This window comes from Amblyraja radiata, unplaced genomic scaffold, assembly GCF_010909765.2.
Source record: "Amblyraja radiata isolate CabotCenter1 unplaced genomic scaffold, sAmbRad1.1.pri scaffold_748_ctg1, whole genome shotgun sequence".
NCBI lineage: Eukaryota > Metazoa > Chordata > Chondrichthyes > Rajiformes > Rajidae > Amblyraja > Amblyraja radiata.
The window spans coordinates 32,013-55,132 of record NW_022630760.1 but is presented as its reverse complement, the minus strand read 5'-3'; the positions used below and the strand labels follow the sequence as shown (position 1 = coordinate 55,132).

General features: G+C 51.5%; 1 protein-coding gene across 1 annotated transcript; it reads right to left on the bottom strand.

Annotated features, from left to right (window-relative positions):
- Positions 1–7,932: 7,932 nt before the first annotated feature.
- On the bottom strand, positions 7,933–22,893 carry LOC116970322 (paired immunoglobulin-like type 2 receptor beta). The gene is made up of 3 exons (XM_033016991.1): positions 22,784–22,893; positions 20,456–20,827; positions 7,933–8,201 (listed from the first exon to the last, which is right to left on the bottom strand). Exons 1-3 carry the CDS (start codon positions 22,824–22,826, stop codon positions 7,933–7,935), a joined length of 684 nt encoding a protein of 227 aa, XP_032872882.1. The 5' UTR covers positions 22,827–22,893.
- Positions 22,894–23,120: the final 227 nt, after the last annotated feature.

Here is a 23,120-nt window from a genome sequence, read left to right as displayed (position 1 = left end):
AAAGGTCACACGGGAATCTAAGTTACTCCAGCAGTTTGTGCCTTTCTTCTGTTTAAACCAGCATCTGCAGTTCAGTTTAGTCCAGTTTAGAGATACAGCGCGGAAACAGGCCCTTCGGCCCACCGGGTCCGTGCCGACCAGCGATCCCCGCACCACTAACACTATCCTACACACACTAGGGACAACTTTTACACTTTGTACCAAGCCAATTCACCTACAAGCCTGTACGTCTTTGGAGTGTGGGAGGAGACCGAAGATCTCGGAGAAAACCCACGCAGGTCACGGGGAGAACGTGCAAACTCCGTACAGACAGCGCCCGTAGTCGGGATCGAACACGGGACTCCGGCGCTGCATTCGCTGCAAGGCAGCGACTCTACCGCTGCGCCACCGTGACCACATGTAGGAAGGAACTGCAGATGCTGGTTTAAACCGTAGACACAAAATGCTGGAGTAACTCAGCGGGACAGGCAGCATCTCTGGAGAGAAGGAGTGGGTGACGTTTCGGGTCAAGACTGCCATCAGTCTCCCCGACCCAAGTCGCACCAGCTTCTCGTTCTCACCCAGCAAACAGCCAACAACGGCCTGTTTCCTACATCATCATTACTTTTGTTGCTTATCTTTCATTCATTGTTCTTTATCTCTCCATATCACCGTCTATATCTCTCGTTTCCCATATCTATAACCAGACTGAAGAAGGGTCTCCACCCGAAACGTCGCCCATTCCTTCTCTCCAGAGACGCTGCCTGTCCCGCTGAGTTACTCCAGCATTTTGTGTCTATCTTCGGTTTAAACCAGCATCTGTCTGCAGTTCCTTCCAAATACCCATGGATGTTATTCTCCATATAAACCTCCCAAAAATCCTGGATTATATTCTATCCCAGTCTGTAACTCTTTTCCAGAGATGTTATTTAGTATTCAGTATTTACTCTAATGTCATTTTCACTGAGTACTTACATACACAGAAGAAACAAAAAAATGTTTCTCCATCAGTTCCTGTCAGTGCAGTTAATATAAACAGAATAAATACATACAACTTTAAAATTAACTTATCTAAAATAGACTTTAAAATTGAACTAAAAACAGACATTCAGACCGGACGGTGGCTTTGCTTTGACAGGTATCTAGCTGTCAAAGTGTGAGCGAGGTTAGGTGTGTTTGTGTATGATGTATGGGGAGGGGACACAGTCCGTTAACCAGTCTTATTGCCTGTGGGAAGAAGCTGTGGAGCATCCTGCTGGTTCTACAGCTGATGCCCCTGTACCTCTTCCCAGATGGCAGAATGGAGAAGCTGTGGTGTGATGGGTGATAGGGGGTCCTTAATAATGGAGATGGCTCTGTGGATGCTGCGCTTCTGATAGATCTCAAACAGGAAAGGGACTGGAGCTATATTCTATATTTAATAGACAATAGGCCCTTCGAGCCAGCACCGCCATTCAATGTGGTCATGGCTGATCATCCCCAAATCAGTACCCCGTTCCTGCCTTCTCCCCTGACTCCGCTATCTTTAAGAGCCCTATCTAGCTCTCTCTTCAAAGCATTCAGAGAACCTGCCTCCACCGCCCTCTGAGGCAGAGAATTTCACAGACTCACCACTCTGTGTGTGAAAATGTGTTTCCTCATCTCCGTTCTAAATGGTCGACCCCTTATTCTTAAACTGTGTGTGTGTGTGGCCCCTGGTTCTGGACTCCCCCAACATCGGGAACATGTTTCCTGCCACTTTTTCAGAGATTATTGAAGAGGGGGGAGAGGGGGCAGGAGAGCTGGTTGAGGTTGTGGGGGGGGGAGGGAAGGGGTAGGGGGGGATTGGGTAGTTGGGGGGAGAGAGGCTGGTTATTGAGGGAGTGGGTCGTTAAGGGGGGGGGGGGAGTTGAGTGGGAGAGTAACGCTGAGATCGACTCACCCACAGCAAGGTGGAGCAGTAGAAGGTGGAGGGTGATGGTCATGGCGACTCCTCTGTGTCTCTGACCACCGCAGCTGCCGACTGCACTGGACGTTGTGCCTTGCCAGACCACTGAGTCACCTCTTCTGCTTTCTTTCTTCCTCATTCACCTCCCCCTCCCTCCCTCGCCTCCGGTTGTGCAACGCTCCCACCAGTTCCCACCCCCCTCCCCTCCCCTCCGCACCCTGAGAAACATAGAAAATAGGTACAGGAGGAGGCCATTCGGCCCTTCGAGCCAGCACCGCCATTCATTGTGATCATGGCTGATCGTCCACAATCAATAACCCGTGCCTGCCTTCTCCCCATATCCCTTGACTCCACTAGCCCCTAGAGCTCTATCTAACTCTCTCTTAAATCCATCCAGTGACTTGGCCTCCACTGCCCTCTGTGGCAGGGAATTCCACAAATTCACAACTCTCTGGGTGGAAAAGTTTTTTCTCACCTCAGTCTTAAATGAGGCTCACCTCAGTCTCACCTCAACCCTTTATTCTAAGACTGTGTGTGGCCCCAGGTTCTGGACTCGCCCAACATTGGGAACATTTTTCCTGCATCTAGCTTGTCCAGTCCTTTTATAATTTTATATGTTTCTGTAAGACCCCCCCCTCATCCTTCTAAACTCCAGTGAATACAAGCCTAGTCTTTTCAATCTTGCCTCATATGACAGTCCCGCCATCCCAGGGATCAATCTGGTGAACCTACGCTGCACTGCCTCAATCACAAGGATGTCCTTCCTCAAATTAGGAAACCAAAACTGTACACAATACTCCAGATGTGGTCTCACCAGAGCCCTGTACAACTGTAGAAGAACCTCTTTACTCCTATACTGAAATCCTCTTGTTATGAAGGCCACCATTCCATTAGCTTTCTTCACTGCCTGCTGTACCTGCACGCCAACTTTCAGTGACCGGTGTACAAGGACACCCAGGTGGACAACACACAAAGTGCTGGAGTAACTCAGCGGGGCGGGCAGCATCTCTGGAGAGAAGGAGGGAGGGGGTGACGTTTCGGGTCGAGACCCTCCTCCAGACTGATGCGCCCCTTTTCCTGGGTCACCGGGAACAGAGGGGTACCCAGTGGGGGGAGGGGGGGGGGGTGGGGTGGGACGGTGACAAAGGAGCACCTGGCACAGGTTAACTTTCTCGGTGCCCTTTAGGTGGCCACTGTTTGTATACCTTGTGTACGCAGAACAAAGAACCTCCACCGCGACTTTTCACCTGGCAATTAAGCATTCAATTTCAATCAATACTCCAATTTCAGGTAGTCCCTGCTTTCTCCCTCCTTCCCATCACCTCCCCAGCTCTCCCACAGCCCACTGTCTCCGCCTCTTCCTTTCTTCCCCCCACATCAGTCTGAACAAGGGTCTCGACCCGAAACGTCGCCCATTCCTTCGCTCCATAGATGCTGCCTCACCCGCTGAGTTTCTCCAGCATTTTTGTCTACCTTCGATTTTTCCAGCATCTGCAGTTCCTTGTTAAACATTAAAGTGTTTGTCGTTCATCGTTCCGAACCTCGTCATACCTCTAGTTTCTCTGCCCCCTCTGGGATTCTCAGTGTCCCCGCTGTAGCTCCGGCTAAACAGAGAGCGAGAGCTCTCTATGGTAAATTGTCACTAGCTGTATCACTCTATGGTACAAAAATGTAAATTGTCCCTTGTGTGTGCATGTTAGTGTCAGTGAATGGCCGGTTTCTGCACTGTATCTCTAAACTAAACACACACACACACACACACACACACAGGGAGAGAGAGACAGACAATAGGTGCAGGAGTAGGCCATTCGGCCCTTCGAGCCAGCACCGCCATTCAATGTGATCATGGCTGATCATCCCCAATCAGTGCCCCGTTCCTGCCTTCTCCCCATAACCCCCTGACTCCGCTATCTTTAAGAGCCCTATCTAGCTCTCTCTTGAAAGCATCCAGAGAACCTGCCTCCACCGCCCTCTGAGGCAGAGAATTCCACAGACTCACAGCTCTCTGTGAGAAAAAGAGTTTCCACATCTCCGTTCTTTTCTCAGACACAGAGAGAGAGAGAGATACAGAGACAGAGAAAGAGAGAGAGAGATGGAGAGAGAGACGGAGAGACCAAAAGAGAGAGAGAGAGAGAAAGAGAAAAAAAAGAGGGGAGAGAGAGTGGGGGGTAGAGAGAGATGAGTAACAGAGGACATGTTGATCTGAAGACACCATTTTATTCAGCACAGTCACTGATTGAGCAGCTTGTCAGCATGAACCTCTGGCAGTGTTTTCAGGCAGAGGAGTTGTCTGGATTAAACCAGGAGTTGGACAGATTTGTCGGTCGACGTCAGGGTGGCGCAGCGGGTAGAGCTGCTGCCTCGCAGCGCCAGAGACCCGGGTTCGATCCCGACTGCGGGCGCTGTCTGCACGGAGTTTGCACGTTCTCCCCGTGCCATGGGATCTTTGTAGCGGAGACGGAAGCCGGTTACGGAAATGGGGCCAAAGATTACCCCGTGAATCTGCCCATGGACCCACTACGTCTTGTTGGTCGAGTGGTCTATCTTGCTCGCTATAGGATCTTTGCCCACCACTGTCGATCGGCGGGCAGAGCCGCCACCTCACAGCGCCAGAGACCCTCGCGTTCAGTCCGAAGAAGGGTCTCGAACCCGAAACCTCACCAATTCGTCCCTTCCCACCCAAACCCCTCCCCTGGTACTTTCCCCCTTGCAACCGCAGGAAATGCCACACCTGTCGCTTTACCTCCCCCCCCCCCTCGACTCCATCCAAGGACCCAAGCAGTCGTTCCAGGTGAGGCAGAGGTTCACCTGCATCTCCTCCAACCTCATCTATTGCATCATCATCGCTGGTCTAGGTGTCGGCTGCTCTACATCGGTGAGACCAAGCGTATCGTTTCGCCCAACACCTCCGCTCGGTCCGCAAATAACCAACCTGATCTCCCGGTGGCTCAGCACTTCAACTCCCCCTCCCATTCCCATTCCCAATCCCACCTTTCTGTCCCGGGCCTCCTCCATGGCCAGAGTGAGTCCCACCGCAAATTGGAGGAACAGCACCTCATATTCCGCTTGGGCAGTCTACACCCCAGCGGTATGAACATTGAATTCTCCAATTTCAGGTAGTCCCTGCTTTCTCCCTCCTTCCCCTCCCCTTCCCAGCTCCCCCACAGCCCACTGTCTCCGCCTCTTCCTTTCTTCTTCCCGCCCCCCCCACCACCTCCACATCAGTCTGAAGAAGGGTCTCGACCTGAAACGTCACCTATTCCTTCGCTCCATAGACGATGCCTCACCCGCTGAGTTACTCCAGCATTTTGCGTCGATCTTCGACTTAAACCAGCGACTGCAGTTCCTTCCTCCACCCCAGGTTCAATCCCGACTACGGGCGCTGGACGCCCTCTGCTGTCCACTCACTGCACTGCGGGTGCTGAAGGGCCCGTCTCTTCTCCTTTATTTTGGACTTGAGACACGGCGTTGAAACAGGCCCTTCTGCCCACTGAAGCAACGAGTAGGAATTAACGGGTCCTTTTCAGAATGACAGGCAGTGACCAGTGAAGTGCCGCAAGGCTCGGTGCTGGGACCCCAGTTGTTTACCATATATACTAGACTAAGTGGGACCCGTTGGGTCCCAACTTCACATGGGAGGGCTGGTCCCCCAACGCAATATTCCACCTCTCCACCAATTCAAATATTGCTGGCCAGTGTGTGGGGGGGGTGGGGGTTCTGGAGCACTAGTATGGGTGTTGTGGGTCGAATGGGACTGGTTTCCAGAGGGCCAGTATGGACAATGTGGACTGAATGGATTATTGGTCTTGCAGTTCAGTGAGTCATGGCTGGTGGGCTGGCAGTACACTAAGTCATGGCTGGTGGGCTGGCACTTCAGTCACTTTCAGCTGATGGGATGGCAGTTCCCTTACTCATGGCTGGTGGGCTGGCAGTCCAGTCACTCACAGCTGGTGTGGTGGCAGTTCGTCAGTCACCTCTCCTCCCTTCAACCCCCCCCCCCACTCTGCTCCTTGCCATTCCCCTCCCCCCCCACGCATTCAGTCCATCTCCCTCAACCTCCCCCCATGCACTCTTAGTGGCTCTCCGACGGCACAGCCATTCCTGCCTATTAGGTTCCCATTGTGATGAAGAACACGCAGGCATGGCAAGTGGAAAAAGGATTTATTAAAGTTTAAAATGTGAATGACTTAAAATATGACAACTATTTAAATGTTAAAGATGAGATTTATTAAGTTCTTTCTTGTTGTGTCTCTTGTGTTCCGCTGCTCACTGCCTCTTGAACATTCTTTGCTGTTGATATTTAAAAAAAAGACAATTTTAATGTAGAGAGATTGAGCAGTCAAATGTTAACAAAGAAAATCTGAGAATTTACCTCAAAAGTCATCATTGTGCAGGCCTGCAAATCCAATCTCACAGCACGTGAAGCAGAGTGCAGGCCAGCAAATCCAATTTCACAGCATTTCAAGCAGAGTGCACACACATACACTCACACAGACACAGACACACTCACACACATACACACTCATACACACAAACAAAGACACACACACTCACAAACACGTACACACACTCATACAGACTCACACTGCCCTCTGAGGCAGAGAATTCCACAGACTCACCACTCTGTGAGAAAAAGTGTTTCCTCGTCTCCATTTTAATGGCTTACCCCTTATTCTTAAACTGTGTGGCCCCTGGTTCTGGACTCCCCCAACACGGGGAACATGTTTCACGCCTCTAGCGTGTCCAAACCCTTAATAATCTTATATGTTTCAATAAGATACCCTCTCATCCTTCTAAACTCCAGAGTGTACAAGCCCAGCTGCCCTCTGGTGATGTTTCGGGTCGAGACCCTTCTTCAGACTGATGTGTGGGGGGGGTGGTCAGGTTGAAGAAGGGTGTCGACCCGAAACGTCACCTATTCCTTGGCTCCATAGATGCTGCCTCACCCGCTGAGTTTCTCCAGCATTTTTTGTCTACCTTCGATTTTTCCAGCGTCTGCAGTTCTCTCGTAAACAATGCTGTCTCTCTAAACTGTACACTGTAAACGGCTCGATTGGAAAGATGAGATGTCTCTCTGCCGACTGGATAGCATGCCACCTCCACTGCACCATCTGCGGAGATCTTATCCAGTCAACGTCACAAGATTAGAAGTTGTTCCACCCGGAGCCGAACACACTTCTTGGCGTCTGCACACAATGGTGTCTGGGGCTTCTTGTGTGAGGCCTTTAGTTTAGTTCAGAGATACAGCGCGGAAACAGGCCCTTCGGCCCAACGAGTCCGCGCCGACCAGCGATACCCGCACACTAACACTATCCTACACACACACACACACACACTAGGGACAATTTTTACATTTACCAAGCCAATTAGCCTACAAAACTGTGCGACTTTGGAGCGTGGGAGGAAACCAAAGATCTCGGAGAAAACCCACGCAGGTCACGGGGAGAACGTGCAAACTCCGTACAGACAGCACCCGTAGTCGGGATCTAACCCAGGTCCCTGGAGCTGCAAGCTGAGGGACCTCCCAGAGTGATGGTCCTCCCAGAGTGATGGACCTCCCAGAGTGATGGACCTCCCAGTGTGATGGACCTCCCAGTGTGATGGTCCACCCAGAGTGATGGATCTCCCAGTGTGATGGACCTCCCAGTGTGGTGGACCTCCCAGTGTGATGGACCTCCCAGTGTGGCGGACCTCCCAGTGTGATGGACCTCCAAGAGTGATGGACCTCCCAGTGTGATGGACCTCCAAGAGTGATGTACCTCCCAGTGTGATGGACCTCCCAGTGTGATGGACCTCCCAGTGTGATGGACCTCCCAGAGTGATGGACCTCCCAGTGTGGTGGACCTCCCAGTGTGATGGACCTCCCAGTGTGATGGACCTCCCAGTGTGATGGACCTCCCAGAGTGATGGACCTCCAAGAGTGATGTACCTCCCAGAGTGATGGACCTCCCAGTGTGGTGGACCTCCCAGAGTGATGGACCTCCCAGTGTGATGGACCTCCCAGAACATCACTCACCTTTCCTCTTTCACTCCCTCTGACGGATGCAGATGAGCACCCCAGCGATAAGCAGCAGCAGCAACACCACCGTCCGAGAAATAAGCTGCAGCAGCAACACCAGGCCACAGCCCCCTGCACCGAAGGGTAGCCAGGGTGGAGTTCCCCCGGGGGTGGTATGTTCAACAGTCACCGTGACGTTGGGCCTCTCTGTGGGGGTGGTACGTTCAACAGTCACCGTGACGCTGGGCCTCTCTGTGGAGGAGGTGCTTTCGACAGTCACCGTGACGCTGGGCCTCTCTGTGGGGGCTTGAAGCAGAGAAATAATGAGCCCCTCTCTTGCAAACATCTCCTGCCCCCCCTTGACCCAACACCCGATAGTTTAAAGCCCACTGCCCATAAAGTTGTAAGTGGATAGGGTCAGAATTAGGCCATTCGGCCCATTGAGTCTGCTCTGCCATTCAATCATGGCTGATCTATCTCTCCCTCCTAACCCCATTCTGCCTTCTCCCCATTACCCTTGGCACCCGCACTAATCAAGAATCTTTCTATTTCCATCTTAAATATACCCACTGACTTGTGGCCTCCACAGTCGTCTGTGGCAAAGAATCCCACAGATTCACCACCCTCTGACTAAAGAAATTCCTTCTATGTTATCCCACTTTCTTACCAACTTTGGGCTAAATTGGTTTGTCCCGTACGGGACTGCCCTTGTCCCGTATTTGACCGCTACTACTCGGGTCGAGGGGACTGTCGGGTCGGACCCCGCCTCACCCGTCCCCGATGTAGTGCAGCCCGTGGAGTGCAGCAGCAGCAGCGCCTCGCCCGTGGCCCCGTCGGCCAGTGGTGGTGGTGTCGGCTGTCCAACCTTCGCTGACCGCCGACACCACCACCACCCTCCTTCTCACGGCCGATCGTCAGTTCATGAGTTGGACGGAGCGCCGGACTGTGCGCGCGGCCCCCCGGGCCAAAACTCCTCAGCTGGCCCGCCGGCTGGGCTATGTGTGCGAGCCAACACCCGGGGCCAACTCATCATTCACCCAGCCACGGCCCAGTCAGTCAACGAATTGCCGTGGGGGAATTTGTCCCGTATTTTGACCTTTTGTCCCTTATTAGGGAGTGGGGAAAGTGGGTGAGCCTATTCTTTGTCACCCATTCCTTCTCTCCGGAGATGCTGCCTGTCCCACTGAATTACTCCATCATTTTGTGTCTATCTTCGATGTAAACCAGCATCTGCAGTTCCTCCCCACACACTCGGGCCGATTAACCTACAAACCCACTGGTCTTTTGGATGTGGGAGGAAACCGGAGCACCCAAAGGAATTTGGGAGTGAGAAAGTTGGCAACCTCACCCCTCGTCCTTCTAAACTCTAGCGAGTACAGGCCCAGTCCTGCTGTGACCTCTGGTCCTAGACTCACCGTGGGCCGAAGGGCCTGTTCTCGTGCTGTCCTGTTCTATGTGCAAGGCCAAGTTCAGGGCTAAAGATTTAAATTGCTCACCTCCAAATGACAGAAGAGTTCCCATAATGCTCTGCCAAACATCGTTACCATCTCCGAGGATCTTGACCCGGCAGAAGTAGCTGCCCGAGTCGTTTCTTCTCAGGTTGTCCAAGCGGATGGAGGCGGTGTGGTCTAGGATGGGGAAGCCCAGCAATGTGATCCGGCCCTTGTAGTGGCTGTGAGTGAAGGCTCGCGTACGGTCGAAGATAATCGGCCCGTGATAGTTCCCGAACCTCCAAAAGACGTCAAAGCCTCGGGGCCTGAGGTTGGCCGGGTACGAGAAGTTGCAGGGCAAGGTGACGGACCCCCCTTCCACTCCATTCACCTGTTCCGGTTGATCCACCAGGTATTTATTGTCGCCGTCGTTCAACGCTGTGGGATGGGGGCAAGGTGTAAAGGGCAAAGGTCACACGGGAATCTAAGTTACTCCAGCATTTTGTGCCTTCCTTCTGTTTAAATCAGCATCTGCAGTTCAGTTTAGTCCAGTTTAGAGATACAGCGCGGAAACAGGCCCTTCGGCCGACCGGGTCCGTGCCGACCAACGATCCCCGCACATTAACACTATCCTACACACACTAGGGACAATTTTTACACTTTATACCAAGCCAATTAACCTACAAACCTGTACATCTTTGGAGTGTGGGAGGAAACCAAAGATCTCGGAGAAAACCCACGCAGGTCACGGGGAGAACGTGCAAACTCCGTACAGACAGCGCCCGTAGTCGGGATCGAACACGGGTCTCCGGCGCTGCATTCGCTGCAAGGCAACGACTCTACCGCTGCGCCACCGTGACCACATGTAGGAAGGAACTGCAGATGCTGGTTTAAACCGTAGACACAAAATGCTGGAGTAACTCAGCGGGACAGGCAGCATCTCTGGAGAGAAGGAGTGGGTGACGTTTCGGGTTAAGACTGCCATCAGTCTCCCCCACCCAAGTCGCACCAGCTTCTCGTTCTCACCCAGCAAACAGCCAACAACGGCCTGTTTCCTACATCATCATTACTTTTGTTGCTTATCTTTCATTCATTGTTCTTTATCTCTCCACATCACCGTCTATATCTCTCGTTTCCCATATCTATAACCAGTCTGAAGAAGGGTCTCCACCCGAAACATCGCCCATTCCTTCTCTCCAGAGACGCTGCCTGTCCCGCTGAGTTACTCCAGCATTTTGTGTCTATCTTCGGTTTAAACCAGCATCTGTCTGCAGTTCCTTCCAAATACCCATGGATGTTATTCCCCATATAAACCTCCCAAAAATCCTGGATTATATTCTATCCCAGTCTAACTCTTTTCCAGAGATGTTATTTAGTATTCAGTATTTACTCTAATGTCATTTTCACTGAGTACTTACATACACAGAAGAAACGAAAAAATGTTTCTCCATCAGTTCCTGTCAGTGCAGTTAATATAAACAGAATAAATACATACAACTTTAAAATTAACTTATCTAAAATAGACTTTAAAATTGAACTAAAAACAGACATTCAGACCGGACGGTGGCTTTGCTTTGACAGGTATCTAGCTGTCAAAGTGTGAGCGAGGTTAGGTGTGTTTGTGTATGATGTATGGGGAGGGGACACAGTCCGTTAACCAGTCTTATTGCCTGTGGGAAGAAGCTGTGTAGCATCCTGCTGGTTCTACAGCTGATGCTCCTGTACCTCTTCCCAGATGGCAGAATGGAGAAGCTGTGGTGTGATGGGTGATAGGGGGTCCTTAATAATGGAGATGGCTCTGTGGATGCTGCACTTCTGATAGACCTCAAACAGGAAAGGGAGTGGAGCTATATTCTATATTTAATAGACAATAGGCCCTTCGAGCCAGCACCTGCCAGTTCAATGTGATCACGGCTGATCATCCCCAATCAGTATCCCGTTCCTGCCTTCTCCACATATCCCCTGACTCCGCTATCTTTAAGAGCCCTATCTAGCTCTCTCTTCAAAGCATTCAGAGAACCTGCCTCCACCGCCCTCTGAGGCAGAGAATTCGACAGACTCACCACTCTGTGTGTGAAAATGTGTTTCCTCATCTCCGTTCTAAATGGTCGACCCCTTATTCTTAAACTGTGTGTGTGGCCCCTGGTTCTGGACTCCTCCAACATCGGGAACATGTTTCCTGCCACTTTTTCAGAGATTATTGAAGAGGGGGGAGAGGGGGCAGGAGAGCTGGTTGAGGGTGTGGGGGGGGGGGGAGGGAAGGGGTAGGGGGGGATTGGGGAGGGGGAGAGGCTGGTTATTGAGGGAGTGGGTCGTTAAAGGGGGGGGGAGTTGAGTGGGAGAGTAACGCTGAGATCGACTCACCCACAGCAAGGTGGAGCAGTAGAAGGTGGAGGGTGATGGTCATGGCGACTCCTCTGTGTCTCTGACCACCGCAGCTGCCGACTGCACTGGACGTTGTGCCTTGCCAGACCACTGAGTCACCTCTTCTGCTTTCTTTCTTGCTCATTCACCTCCCCCTCCCTCCCTCGCCTCCGGTTGTGCAACGCTCCCACCAGTTCCCGCCCCCCTCCCCTCCCCTCCGTACCCTGAGAAACATAGAAAATAGGTACAGGAGGAGGCCATTCTGCCCTTCGAGCCAGACCGCCATTCATTGTGATCATGGCTGATCGTCCACAATCAATAACCCATGCCTGCCTTCTCCCCATATCCCTTGACTCCACTAGCCCCTAGAGCTCTATCTAACTCTCTCTTAAATCCATCCAGTGACTTGGCCTCCACTGCCCTCTGTGGCAGGGAATTCCACAAATTCACAACTCTGGGTGGAAAAGTTTTTTCTCACCTCAGTCTTAAATGAGGCTCACCTCAGTCTCACCTCAACCCTTTATTCTAAGACTGTATGGCCCCAGGTTCTGGACTCGCCCAACATTGGGAACATTTTTCCTGCATCTAGCTTGTCCAGTCCTTTTATAATTTTATATGTTTCTGTAAGACCCCCCTCAACCTTCTAAACTCCAGTGAATACAAGCCTAGTCTTTTCAATCTTGCCTCATATGACAGTCCCGCCATCCCAGGGATCAATCTGGTGAACCTACGCTGCACTGCCTCGATCACAAGGATGTCCTTCCTCAAATTAGGAAACCAAAACTGTACACAATACTCCAGATGTGGTCTCACCAGAGCCCTATACAACTGTAGAATAACCTCTTTACTCCTATACTGAAATAGTCTTGTTATGAAGGCCACCATTCCATTAGCTTTCTTCACTGCCTGCTGTACCTGCACGCCAACTTTCAGTGACCGGTGTACAAGGACACCCAGGTGGACAACACACAAAGTGCTGGAGTAACGCAGCGGGGCGGGCAGCATCTCTGGAGAGAAGGAGGGATGGGGTGACGTTTCGGGTCGAGACCCTCCTCCAGACTGATGCGCCCCTTTTCCTGGGTCACCGGGAACAGAGGGGTACCCAGCGTGGGGGGGGGGGGGGGGGGGGGGGGGGGGACGGTGGCAAAGGATCACCTGGCACAGGTTATTTTTCTCGGTGCCCTTTAGGTGGCCACTGTTTGTATACCTTGTGTACGCAGAACAAAGAACCTCCACCGCGACATTTCACCTGGCAATTAAGCATTCAATTTCAATCAATACTCCAATTTCAGGTAGTCCCTGCTTTCTCCCTCCTTCCCATCACCTCCCCAGCTCTCCCACAGCCCACTGTCTCCGCCTCTTCCTTTCTTCTCACCCCCACATCAGTCAACAAGGGTCTCAACCCGAAACGTCACCCATTCCTTTGCTCCATAGATGCTGCCTCACCCGCTGAGTTTCTCCAGCATTTTTGTCTAACTTCGATTTTTCCAGCATCTGCAGTTCCTTGTTAAACATTAAAGTGTTTGTCGTTCATCGTTCCGAACCTCGTCATACCTCTAGTTTCTCTGCCCCCTCTGGGATTCTCAGTGTCCGCGCTGTAGCTCCGGCTAAACAGAGAGCGAGAGCTCTCTATGGTAAATTGTCACTAGCTGTATCACTCTATGGTACAAAAATGTAAATTGTCCCTTGTGTGTGCATGTTAGTGCCAGTGAATGGCCGGTTTCTGCACTGTATCTCTAAACTAAACACACACACACACACACACACACACACACACACAGGGAGAGAGAGACAGACAATAGGTGCAGGAGTAGAGGCCATTCGGCCCTTCAAGCCAGCACCACCATTCAATGTGATCATGGCTGATCATCCCCAATCAGTACCCCGTTCCTGCCTTCTCCCCATATCCCCCTGGCTCCGCTATCTTTAACAGCCCTATCTAGCTCTCTCTTGAAAGCATCCAGAGAACCTGCCTCCACCGCCCTCTGAGGCAGAGAATTCCACAGACTCACAGCACTCTGTGAGAAAAAGTGTTTCCACATCTCCGTTCTAAGAAACAGTGTTTCCTCGTCTCAATACTAAGAAAAAGTGTTTCCTCATCTCCGTTTTTTTCTCAGACAGAGACAGAGACAGAGAGAGAGCAAAAGAAAGAGAGAGATATACAGAGAGAGAGAGAGAAGAGAAAGAGAGAGAAGATTCTACAACATCCAAATCCCAATTAAAATCTGGTTTAAAATATTTGACAGTGTAATCTAGCCTATTGGGCTTTATGGTAGTGAAGTATGGGGTCCACTCAGTCACCATAGTTATAGTAAATGGGAAAAACATACAACGGAGGCCCTGCATGCGGAATTTTGTCGGAACATCCTCCGTATCCAAAGGAAAACACCAACAAACGCATGTAGGGCGGAACTAGGCAGATACCCACTGATAATAAATATCCAGAGCCCTAAATTTTTGGAATCACCTTAAATCTAGCCCCCCAGATACCCTCCAGTTTAAAGCCCTTCAAACACAAGAGGGGAACCCAGAAAAGAGTTCCCTGTGTCAGTTGGTACTGAGACTAACTACCCCTATTCAGTTAAACCCTATCCAGTTAAACCCTGACCGGCCCCAGATCAATACTGACCCCCAATCACCAGTTAGAGTGAACCAAATTATCAATGTAAAGAAACGTACTTGGAACATTGGGATAAAGAAACCAAAAGCCAAAGCAGATTAGAATGTTACCGTGCCCTAAAACGAGACAATAAATTGGCCGACTATCTCTCAACTGTTAGAGACATAAAGCAGAGACAGACCCTCGCCAAATACAGGTTAAGTGACCACTATTTGGCAGTTGAAAAAGGAAGACAGAAGAGATTCTGGCAACCAAGAGAAAACAGAAAATGCGGCCACTGTTTGACAGATGAGGTTGAAACAGAGGTGCACTTCCTCCTAAAATGCAATAAAATTGACAAAACAAGGAAAGCATACTTTGACAAACTCAGTGTGGCAACCCCTGATTTTAAAGAACTAGATGATACATCAAAACTAAGAATAATCCTTGGCGAAGGAAATACAGCACATCTTGGTGCACAATACGTAACAGCATGCCCCAACCTGAGAGACGGTGAATGACCAACATGCACATATGTACGCACACACTAATCGACATTAACTAACACTAAGAAATGAATATTGAATTGCTAAACTTGCTATTGTGTTGTACTGCTTACAGCTGCAAGAATGTGTAGCATCAATAAAGGGCTATAGGCCTATTGTGAGTTTATGTACAGGGACATATCTATCCATGCACTGTAGACTTGTATTTATACTGATGCATTTCAAATATGGATGTCATGTTTTATACTTTGGCAATATAGCAATGTATTTTTATCATGCCAATAAAGTTTTAAATTGAATTGAAATTGAAAAGAGAAACAGACACAGAGAGAGAGATGGAGGGAGAGAAGAGAAAGAGAGAGAGCAAGAGAGCAAGAGAGAAAGAGAGAAAGAGAAAAAAAGAGGGGGAGAGAGAGAGGGGGGGTAGAGAGAGATGAGTAACAGAGGACATGTTGATCTGAAGACACCATTTTATTCAGCACAGTCACTGATTGAGCAGCTTGTCAGCATGAACCTCTGGCAGTGTTTTCAGGCAGAGGAGTTGTCTGGATTAAACCAGGAGTTGGACAGATTTGTTGGTCGACGTCAGGGTGGCGCAGCGGGTAGAGCTGCTGCCTCGCAGCGCCAGAGACCCGGGTTCGATCCCGACTGCGGGCGCTGTCTGCACGGAGTTTGCACGTTCTCCCCGTGCCATGGGATCTTTGTAGCGGAGACGGAAGCCGGTTACGGAAATGGGGCTGAAGATTGCCCCGTGAATCTGCCCATGGACCCACTACGTCTTGTTGGTCGAGTGGTCTATCTTGCTCGCTATAGGATCTTTGCCCACCACTGCCGATCGGCGAGCAGAGCCGCCACCTCATAGTGCCAGAGACCCTCGCGTTCAGTCCGAAGAAGGGTCTCTACCCGAAACCTCACCAATTCGTCCCTTCCCACCCAAACCCCTCCCCTGGTACTTTCCCCCTTGCAACCGCAGGAAATGCCACACCTGTCGCTTTACCTCCCCCCCCCCCCCTCGACTCCATCCAAGGACCCAAGCAGTCGTTCCAGGTGAGGCAGAGGTTCACCTGCATCTCCTCCAACCTCATCTATTGCATCATCATCGCTGGTCTAGGTGTCGGCTGCTCTACATCGGTGAGACCAAGCGCATCGTTTCGCCCAACACTTCCGCTCGGTCCGCAATAACCAACCTGATCTCCCGGTGGCTCAACACTTCAACTCCCCCTCCCATTTCCATTCCCAATCCCACCTTTCTGTCCTGGGCCTCCTCCATGGCCAGAGTGAGTCCCACCGCATATTGGAGGAGCAGCACCTCATATTCCGCTTGGGCAGTTTACACCCCAGCGGTATGAACATTGACCTCCAATTTCAGGTAGTCCCTGCTTTCTCCCTCCTTCCCCTCCCTTTCCCAGCTCCCCCACAGCCCACTGTCTCCGCCTCTTCCTTTCTTCTTCCCCCCCCCCCCCCCTCCACATCAGTCTGAAGAAGGGTCTTGACCCGAAACGTCACCTATTCCTTCGCTCCATAGACGATGCCTCACCCGCTGAGTTACTCCAGCATTTTGCGTCGATCTTCGACTTAAACCAGCGACTGCAGTTCCTTCCTCCACCCCAGGTTCAATCCCGACTACGGGCGCTGCCCGCCCTCTGCTGTCCACTCACTGCACTGCGGGTGCTGAAGGGCCCGTCTCTTCTCCTTTATTTTGGACTTGAGACATGGCACTGAAACAGGCCCTTCTGCCCACTGAAGCAACGAATAGGAATTAACGGGTCCTTTTCAGATTGGCAGGCAGTGACCAGTGAAGTGCCGCAAGGCTCGGTGCTGGGACCCCAGTTGTTTACCATATATACTAGACTAAGTGGGACCCGTTGGGTCCCAACTTCACATGGGAGGGCTGGTCCCCCAACGCAATATTCCACCTCTCCACCAATTCAAATATTGCTGGCCAGTGGGGGGGGAGGGGGGCGGGGTTCTGGAGCACTAGTATGGGTGTTGTGGGTCGAAGGGACTGGTTTCCAGAGGGCCAGTATGGACAATGTGGACTGAATGGATTATTGGACTTGCAGTTCAGTGAGTCATGGCTGGTGGGCTGGCAGTTCACTAAGTCATGGCTGGCGGGCTGGCACTTCAGTCACTTTCAGCTGATGGGATGGCAGTTCCCTTACTCATGGCTGGTGGGCTGGCAGTCCAGTCACTCACAGCTGGTGTGGTGGCAGTTCGCCAGTCACCTCTCCACCCTTCAACTCCCCCCACTCTGCTCCTTGCCATTCCCCTCCCCCCCACACATTCAGTCCATCTCCCCTCAACCTCCCCCCCATGCACTCTTAGTGGCTCTCCGACGGTGCAGCCATTCCTGCCTATTAGGTTCCCATTGTGATGAAGAACACGCAGGCATGGCAAGTGGAAAAAGGATTTATTAAAGTTTAAAATGTGAATGACTTAAAATATGACAACTATTTAAATGTTAAAGATGAGATTTATTAAGTTCTTTCTTGTTTCTCTTGTTGTGTTCCGCTGCTCACTGCCTCTTGAACATTCTTTGCTGTTGATATTTTAAAAAAAGACAATTTTAATGTAGAGAGATTGAGCAGTCAAATGTTAACAAAGAAAATCTGAGAATTTACCTCAAAAGTCATCATTGTGCAGGCCTGCAAATCCAATCTCACAGCACGTGAAGCAGAGTGCAGGCCAGCAAATCCAATTTCACAGCATTTCAAGCAGAGTGCACACACATACACTCACACAGACACACTCACACAAAGACACACTCATACACACAAACAAAGACACACACTCACAAACACGTACACACACTCATACAGACTCACACCGCCCTCTGAGGCAGAGAATTCCACAGACTCACCACTCTGTGAGAAAAATTGTTTCCTCGTCTCCATTTTAATGGCTTACCCCTTATTCTTAAACTGTGTGGCCCCTGGTTCTGGACTCCCCCAACATTGGGAACATGTTTCACGCCTCTAGCGTGTACAAACCCTTAACAATCTTATATGTTTCAATAAGATATCCTCTCATCCTTCTAAACCCCAGAGTGTACAAGCCCAACTGCCCTCTGGTGATGTTTCGGGTCGAGACCCTTCTTCAGACTGATGTGTGGGGGGGGTGGTCAGGTTGAAGAAGGGTGTCGACCCGAAACGTCACCTATTCCTTCGCTCCATAGATGCTGCCTCACCCGCTGAGCTTCTCCAGCATTTTTTGTCTACCTTCGATTTTTCCAGCATCTGCAGTTCTCTCGTAAACAATGCTGTCTCTCTAAACTGTACACTGTAAACGGCTCGATTGGAAAGATGAGATGTCTCTCTGCCGACTGGATAGCATGCCACCTCCACTGCACCATCTGCGGAGATCTTCTTATCCAGTCAACGTCACAAGATTAGAAGTTGTTCCACCCGGAGCCGAACACACTTCTTGGCGTCTGCACACAATGGTGTCTGCCGCTTCTTGCGTGAGGCCTTTAGTTTAGTTCAGAGATACAGCGCGGTAACAGGCCCTTCGGCCCAACGAGTCCGTGCCGACCAGCGATACCCGCACACTAACACTATCCTACACACACACACACACACTAGGGACAATTTACACTTATACCAAAGCCAATTAGCCTACAAACCTGTGCGACTTTGGAGCGTGGGAGGAAACCGAAGACCTCGGAGAAAACCCACGCAGGTCACGGGGAGAACGTGCAAACTCCGTACAGACAGCACCCGTAGTCGGGATCGAACCCGGGTCCCTGGAGCTGCAAGCTGAGGGACCTCCCAGTGTGATGGACCTCCCAGAGTGATGGACCTCGCAGAGTGATGGACCTCCCAGTGTGATGGACCTCCCAGTGTGATGGTCCACCCAGAGTGATGGATCTCCCAGTGTGATGGACCTCCCAGTGTGGTGGACCTCCCAGTGTGATGGACCTCCCAGTGTGGCGGACCTCCCAGTGTGATGGACCTCCAAGAGTGATGTACCTCCCAGTGTGATGGACCTCCCAGTGTGGTGGACCTCCCAGTGTGGTGGACCTCCCAGTGTGATGGACCTCCCAGAACATCACTCACCTTTCCTCTTTCTCTCCCTCTGATGGATGCAGATGACCACCCCAGCGATAAGCAGCAGCAGCAACACCACCGTCCGAGAAATAAGCTGCAGCAGCAACACCAGGCCACAGCCCCCTGTACCGAAGGGTAGCCAGGGTGGAGTTCCCCCGGGGGTGGTATGTTCAACAGTCACCGTGACGTTGGGCCTCTCTGTGGGGGTGGTGCTTTCGACAGTCACCGTGACGTTGGGCCTCTCTGTGGGGGTGGTATGTTCAACAGTCACCGTGACGTTGGGCCTCTCTGTGGGGGCTTGAAGCAGAGATATAATGAGCCCCTCTCTTGCAAACATCTCCTCCCCCCCCCCTTGACCCAACACCCGATAGTTTGAAGCCCACTGCCCATAAAGTCATTAGTAATAGAAGCAGAATTCGGCCATTCAGCCCATCGAGTCTACTCCGCCATCCAATCACGGCTGATCTATCTCTCCCTCCTAACCCCATTCTCCTGCCTTCTCCCCATAACCCCTGACACCCGCACTAATCAAGAATCTATCTATCTCCGCCTTAAATATATCCACTGACTTGTGGCCTCCACAGCCGTCTGTGGCAAAGAATCACCACCCTCAGACTAAAGAAATTCCTCCTCATCTTATTCCTACAGGAACGTCCTTTTATTCTGAGGCTGTGCCCTCTAGTCCTAGACTCTCCCACTAGTGGAAACATCCTCTCCACATCCACTCTATCCAGGCCTTTCACTTGTCCACGCTGACCATTCATCGCCCGTTCCCTCTATTCTATGTTATCCCACTTTCTTACCAACTTTGGGTTAAATTGGTTTGTCCCGTACGGGACTGCCCTTGTCCCGTATTTGACCGCTACTACTCGGGTCGAGGGGACTGTCGGGTCGGACCCCGCCTCACCCGTCCCCGATGTAGTGCAGCCCGTGGAGTGCAGCAGCAGCAGCGCCTCGCCCGTCGGCCAGTGGTGGTGGTGTCGGCTGTCCGACCTTCGCTGACCGCCTACACCACCACCACCCTCCTTCTCACGGCCGATCGTCAGTTCGTGAGTTGGACGGAGCGCCGGACTGTGCGCGCGGCCCCCCGGGCCAAAACTCCTCAGCTGGCCCGCAGGCTGGGCTATGTGCGCGAGCCAACACCCGGGCCAACTCATCATTCACCCAGCCACGGCCGAGTCAGTCAACGAATTGCCCTGGGGGAATTTGTCCCGTATTTTGACCTTTTGTCCCTTATTTGGGAGTGGGGAAAGTGGGCGAGCCTATTCTTTGTCACCCATTCCTTCTCTCCGGAGATGCTGCCTGTCCCGCTGAATTACTCCATCATTTTGTGTCTATCTTCGATGTAAACCAGCATCTGCAGTTCCTCCCCACACACTCAGGCCAATGGTCTTTTGGATGTGGGAGGAAACCGGAGCACCCAAAGGAATTTGGGAGTGAGGAAGTTGGCAACCTCACCCCTCGTCTTTCTAAACTCTAGCGAATACAGACCCAGTCCCGCTGTGACCTCTGGTCCTAGACTCACCGTGGGCCGAAGGGCCTGTTCTCGTGCTGTCCTGTTCTATGTGCAAGGCCAAGTTCAGGGCTAAAGATTTAAATTGCTCACCTCCAACTGACAGAAGAGTTCCCTTAAAGCTCTGCCAAACATCGTTAACATCTCCGAGGATCATGAGCCGGCAGAAGTACCTGCCCGAGTCGTTTCTTCTCAGGTTGTCCAAGCGGATGGAGGCGGTGTGGTCTCGGATGGGGAAGCCCACGAATGTGATCCGGCCCTTGTAGTGGCTGTAAGTGAAGGCTCGCAAACGGTTGAAGATAAACTGCCCGTGAAACTCCCCGAACCTCCAAAAGACGTCAAAGCCTCGGGGCCTGCGGTTGTCCGGGTACGAGAGGTTGCAGGGCAGGGTGACGGACCCCCCTTCCACTCCGTTCACCTGTCGCGGCTGATCCACCCAGAAGCCATTGCCGCCGTCGGTCAACGCTGTGGGATGGGGGCAAGGTGTAAAGGGCAAAGGTCACACGGGAATCTAAGTTACTCCAGCATTTTGTGCCTTTCTTCTGTTTAAACCAGCATCTGCAGTTCAGTTTAGTCCAGTTTAGAGATACAGCGCAGAAACAGGCCCTTCGGCCCTCCGTGTCCGTGCCGACCAGCGATCCCCGCACACTAACACTATCCTACACACTAGGGACAATTTTTACACTTTATACCAAGCCAATTAACCTACAAACCTGCACATCTTTGGAGTGTGGGAGGAGACCGAAGATCTCGGAGAAAACCCACGCAGGTCACGGGGAGAACGTGCAAACTCCGTACAGACAGCGCCCGTAGTCGGGATCGAACACGGGTCTCCGGCGCTGCATTCGCTGCAAGGCAGCAACTCTACCGCTGCGCCACCGTGACCACATGTAGGAAGGAACTGCAGATGCTGGTTTAAACCGTAGACACAAAATGCTGGAGTAACTCAGCGGGACAGGCAGCATCTCTGGAGAGAAGGAGTGGGTGACGTTTCGGGTTAAGACTGCCATCAGTCTCCCCCACCCAAGTCGCACCAGCTTCTCGTTCTCACCCAGCAAACAGCCAACAACGGCTTGTTTCCTACATCATCATTACTTTTGTTGCTTATCTTTCATTCATTGTTCTTTATCTCTCCACATCACCGTCTATATCTCTCGTTTCCCATATCTATAACCAGTCTGAAGAAGGGTCTCCACCCGAAACGTCGCCCATTCCTTCTCTCCAGAGACGCTGCCTGTCCCGCTGAGTTACTCCAGCATTTTGTGTCTATCTTCGGTTTAAACCAGCATCTGTCTGCAGTTCCTTCCAAATACCCATGGATGTTATTCCCCATATAAACCTCCCAAAAATCCTGGATTATATTCTATCCCAGTCTGTAACTCTTTTCCAGAGATGTTATTTAGTATTCAGTATTTACTATAATGTCATTTTCACTGAGTACTTACATACACAGAAGAAACGAAAAAATGTTTCTCCATCAGTTCCTGTCAGTGCAGTTAATATAAACAGAATAAATACATACAACTTTAAAATTAACTTATCTAAAATAGACTTTAAAATTGAACTAAAAACAGACATTCAGTGGCTTTGCTTTGACAGGTATCTAGCTGTCAAAGTGTGAGCGAGGTTAGGTGTGTTTGTGTATGATGTATGGGGAGGGGACACAGTCCGTTAACCAGTCTTATTGCCTGTGGGAAGAAGCTGTGTAGCATCCTTCTGGTTCTACAGCTGATGCCCCTGTACCTCTTCCCAGATGGCAGAATGGAGAAGCTGTGGTGTGATGGGTGATAGGGGGTCCTTAATAATGGAGATGGCTCTGTGGATGCTGCGCTTCTGATAGATCTCAAACAGGAAAGGGAGTGGAGCTATATTCTATATTTAATAGACAATAGGCCCTTCGAGCCAGCACCGCCATTCAATGTGGTCATGGCTGATCATCCCCAATCAGTACCCCGTTCCTGCCTTCTCCCCTGAATCCGCTATCTTTAAGAGCCCTATCTAGCTCTCTCTTGAAAGCATCCAGAGAACCTGCCTCCACCGCCCTCTGAGGCAGAGAATTCCACAGACTCACCACTCTCTGTGTGAAAATGTGTTTCCTCATCTCCGTTCTAAATGGCCAACCCCTTATTCTTAAACTGTGTGTGTGTGTGGCCCCTGGTTCTGGACTCCCCCAACATCGGGAACATGTTTCCTGCCACTTTTTCAGAGATTATTGAAGAGGGGGGAGAGGGGGCAGGAGAGTTGGTTGAGGGTGTGGGGGGGAGAGGGGGCAGGAGAGGTGGTTGAGGGTGTGGGGGGAGGGGGGAGGGAAGGGGTAGGGGGGGAGTGGGTAGTTGGGGGGGAGGCTGGTTATTGAGGGAGTGGGTCGTTAAGGGGGGGGGGGGGGAGTTGAGTGGGAGAGTAACGCTGAGATCGACTCACCCACAGCAAGGTGGAGCAGTAGAAGGTGGAGGGTGATGGTCATGGCGACTCCTCTGTGTCTCTGACCACCGCAGCTGCCGACCGCACTGGACGTTGTGCCTTGCCAGACCACTGAGTCACCTCTTCTGCTTTCTTTCTTCCTCATTCACCTCCCCCTCCCTCCCTCGCCTCCGGTTGTGCAACGCTCCCACCATTTCCCACCCCGCCCCCTCCCCTCCCCTCCGCACCCTGAGAAACATAGAAAATAGGTACAGGAGGAGGCCATTCGGCCCTTCGAGCCAGGCCGCCATTCATTGTGATCATGGCTGATCGTCCCCAATCAATAACCCGTGCCTGC

Excerpts from the sequence above, each read along its gene's own strand:
- LOC116970322 (XM_033016991.1), bottom strand. The coding sequence starts at position 22,826 with ATGACCATCACCCTCCACCTTCTACTGCTCCACCTTGCTGTGG. Across the intron at positions 20,828-22,783 it reads ACTGCTCCACCTTGCTGTGG|CGTTGACCGACGGCGGCAAT; the intron begins GTGAGTCGATCT and ends CCCATCCCACAG. Across the intron at positions 8,202-20,455 it reads AACTCTTCTGTCAGTTGGAG|AGAGGCCCAGCGTCACGGTG; the intron begins GTGAGCAATTTA and ends AAGCCCCCACAG.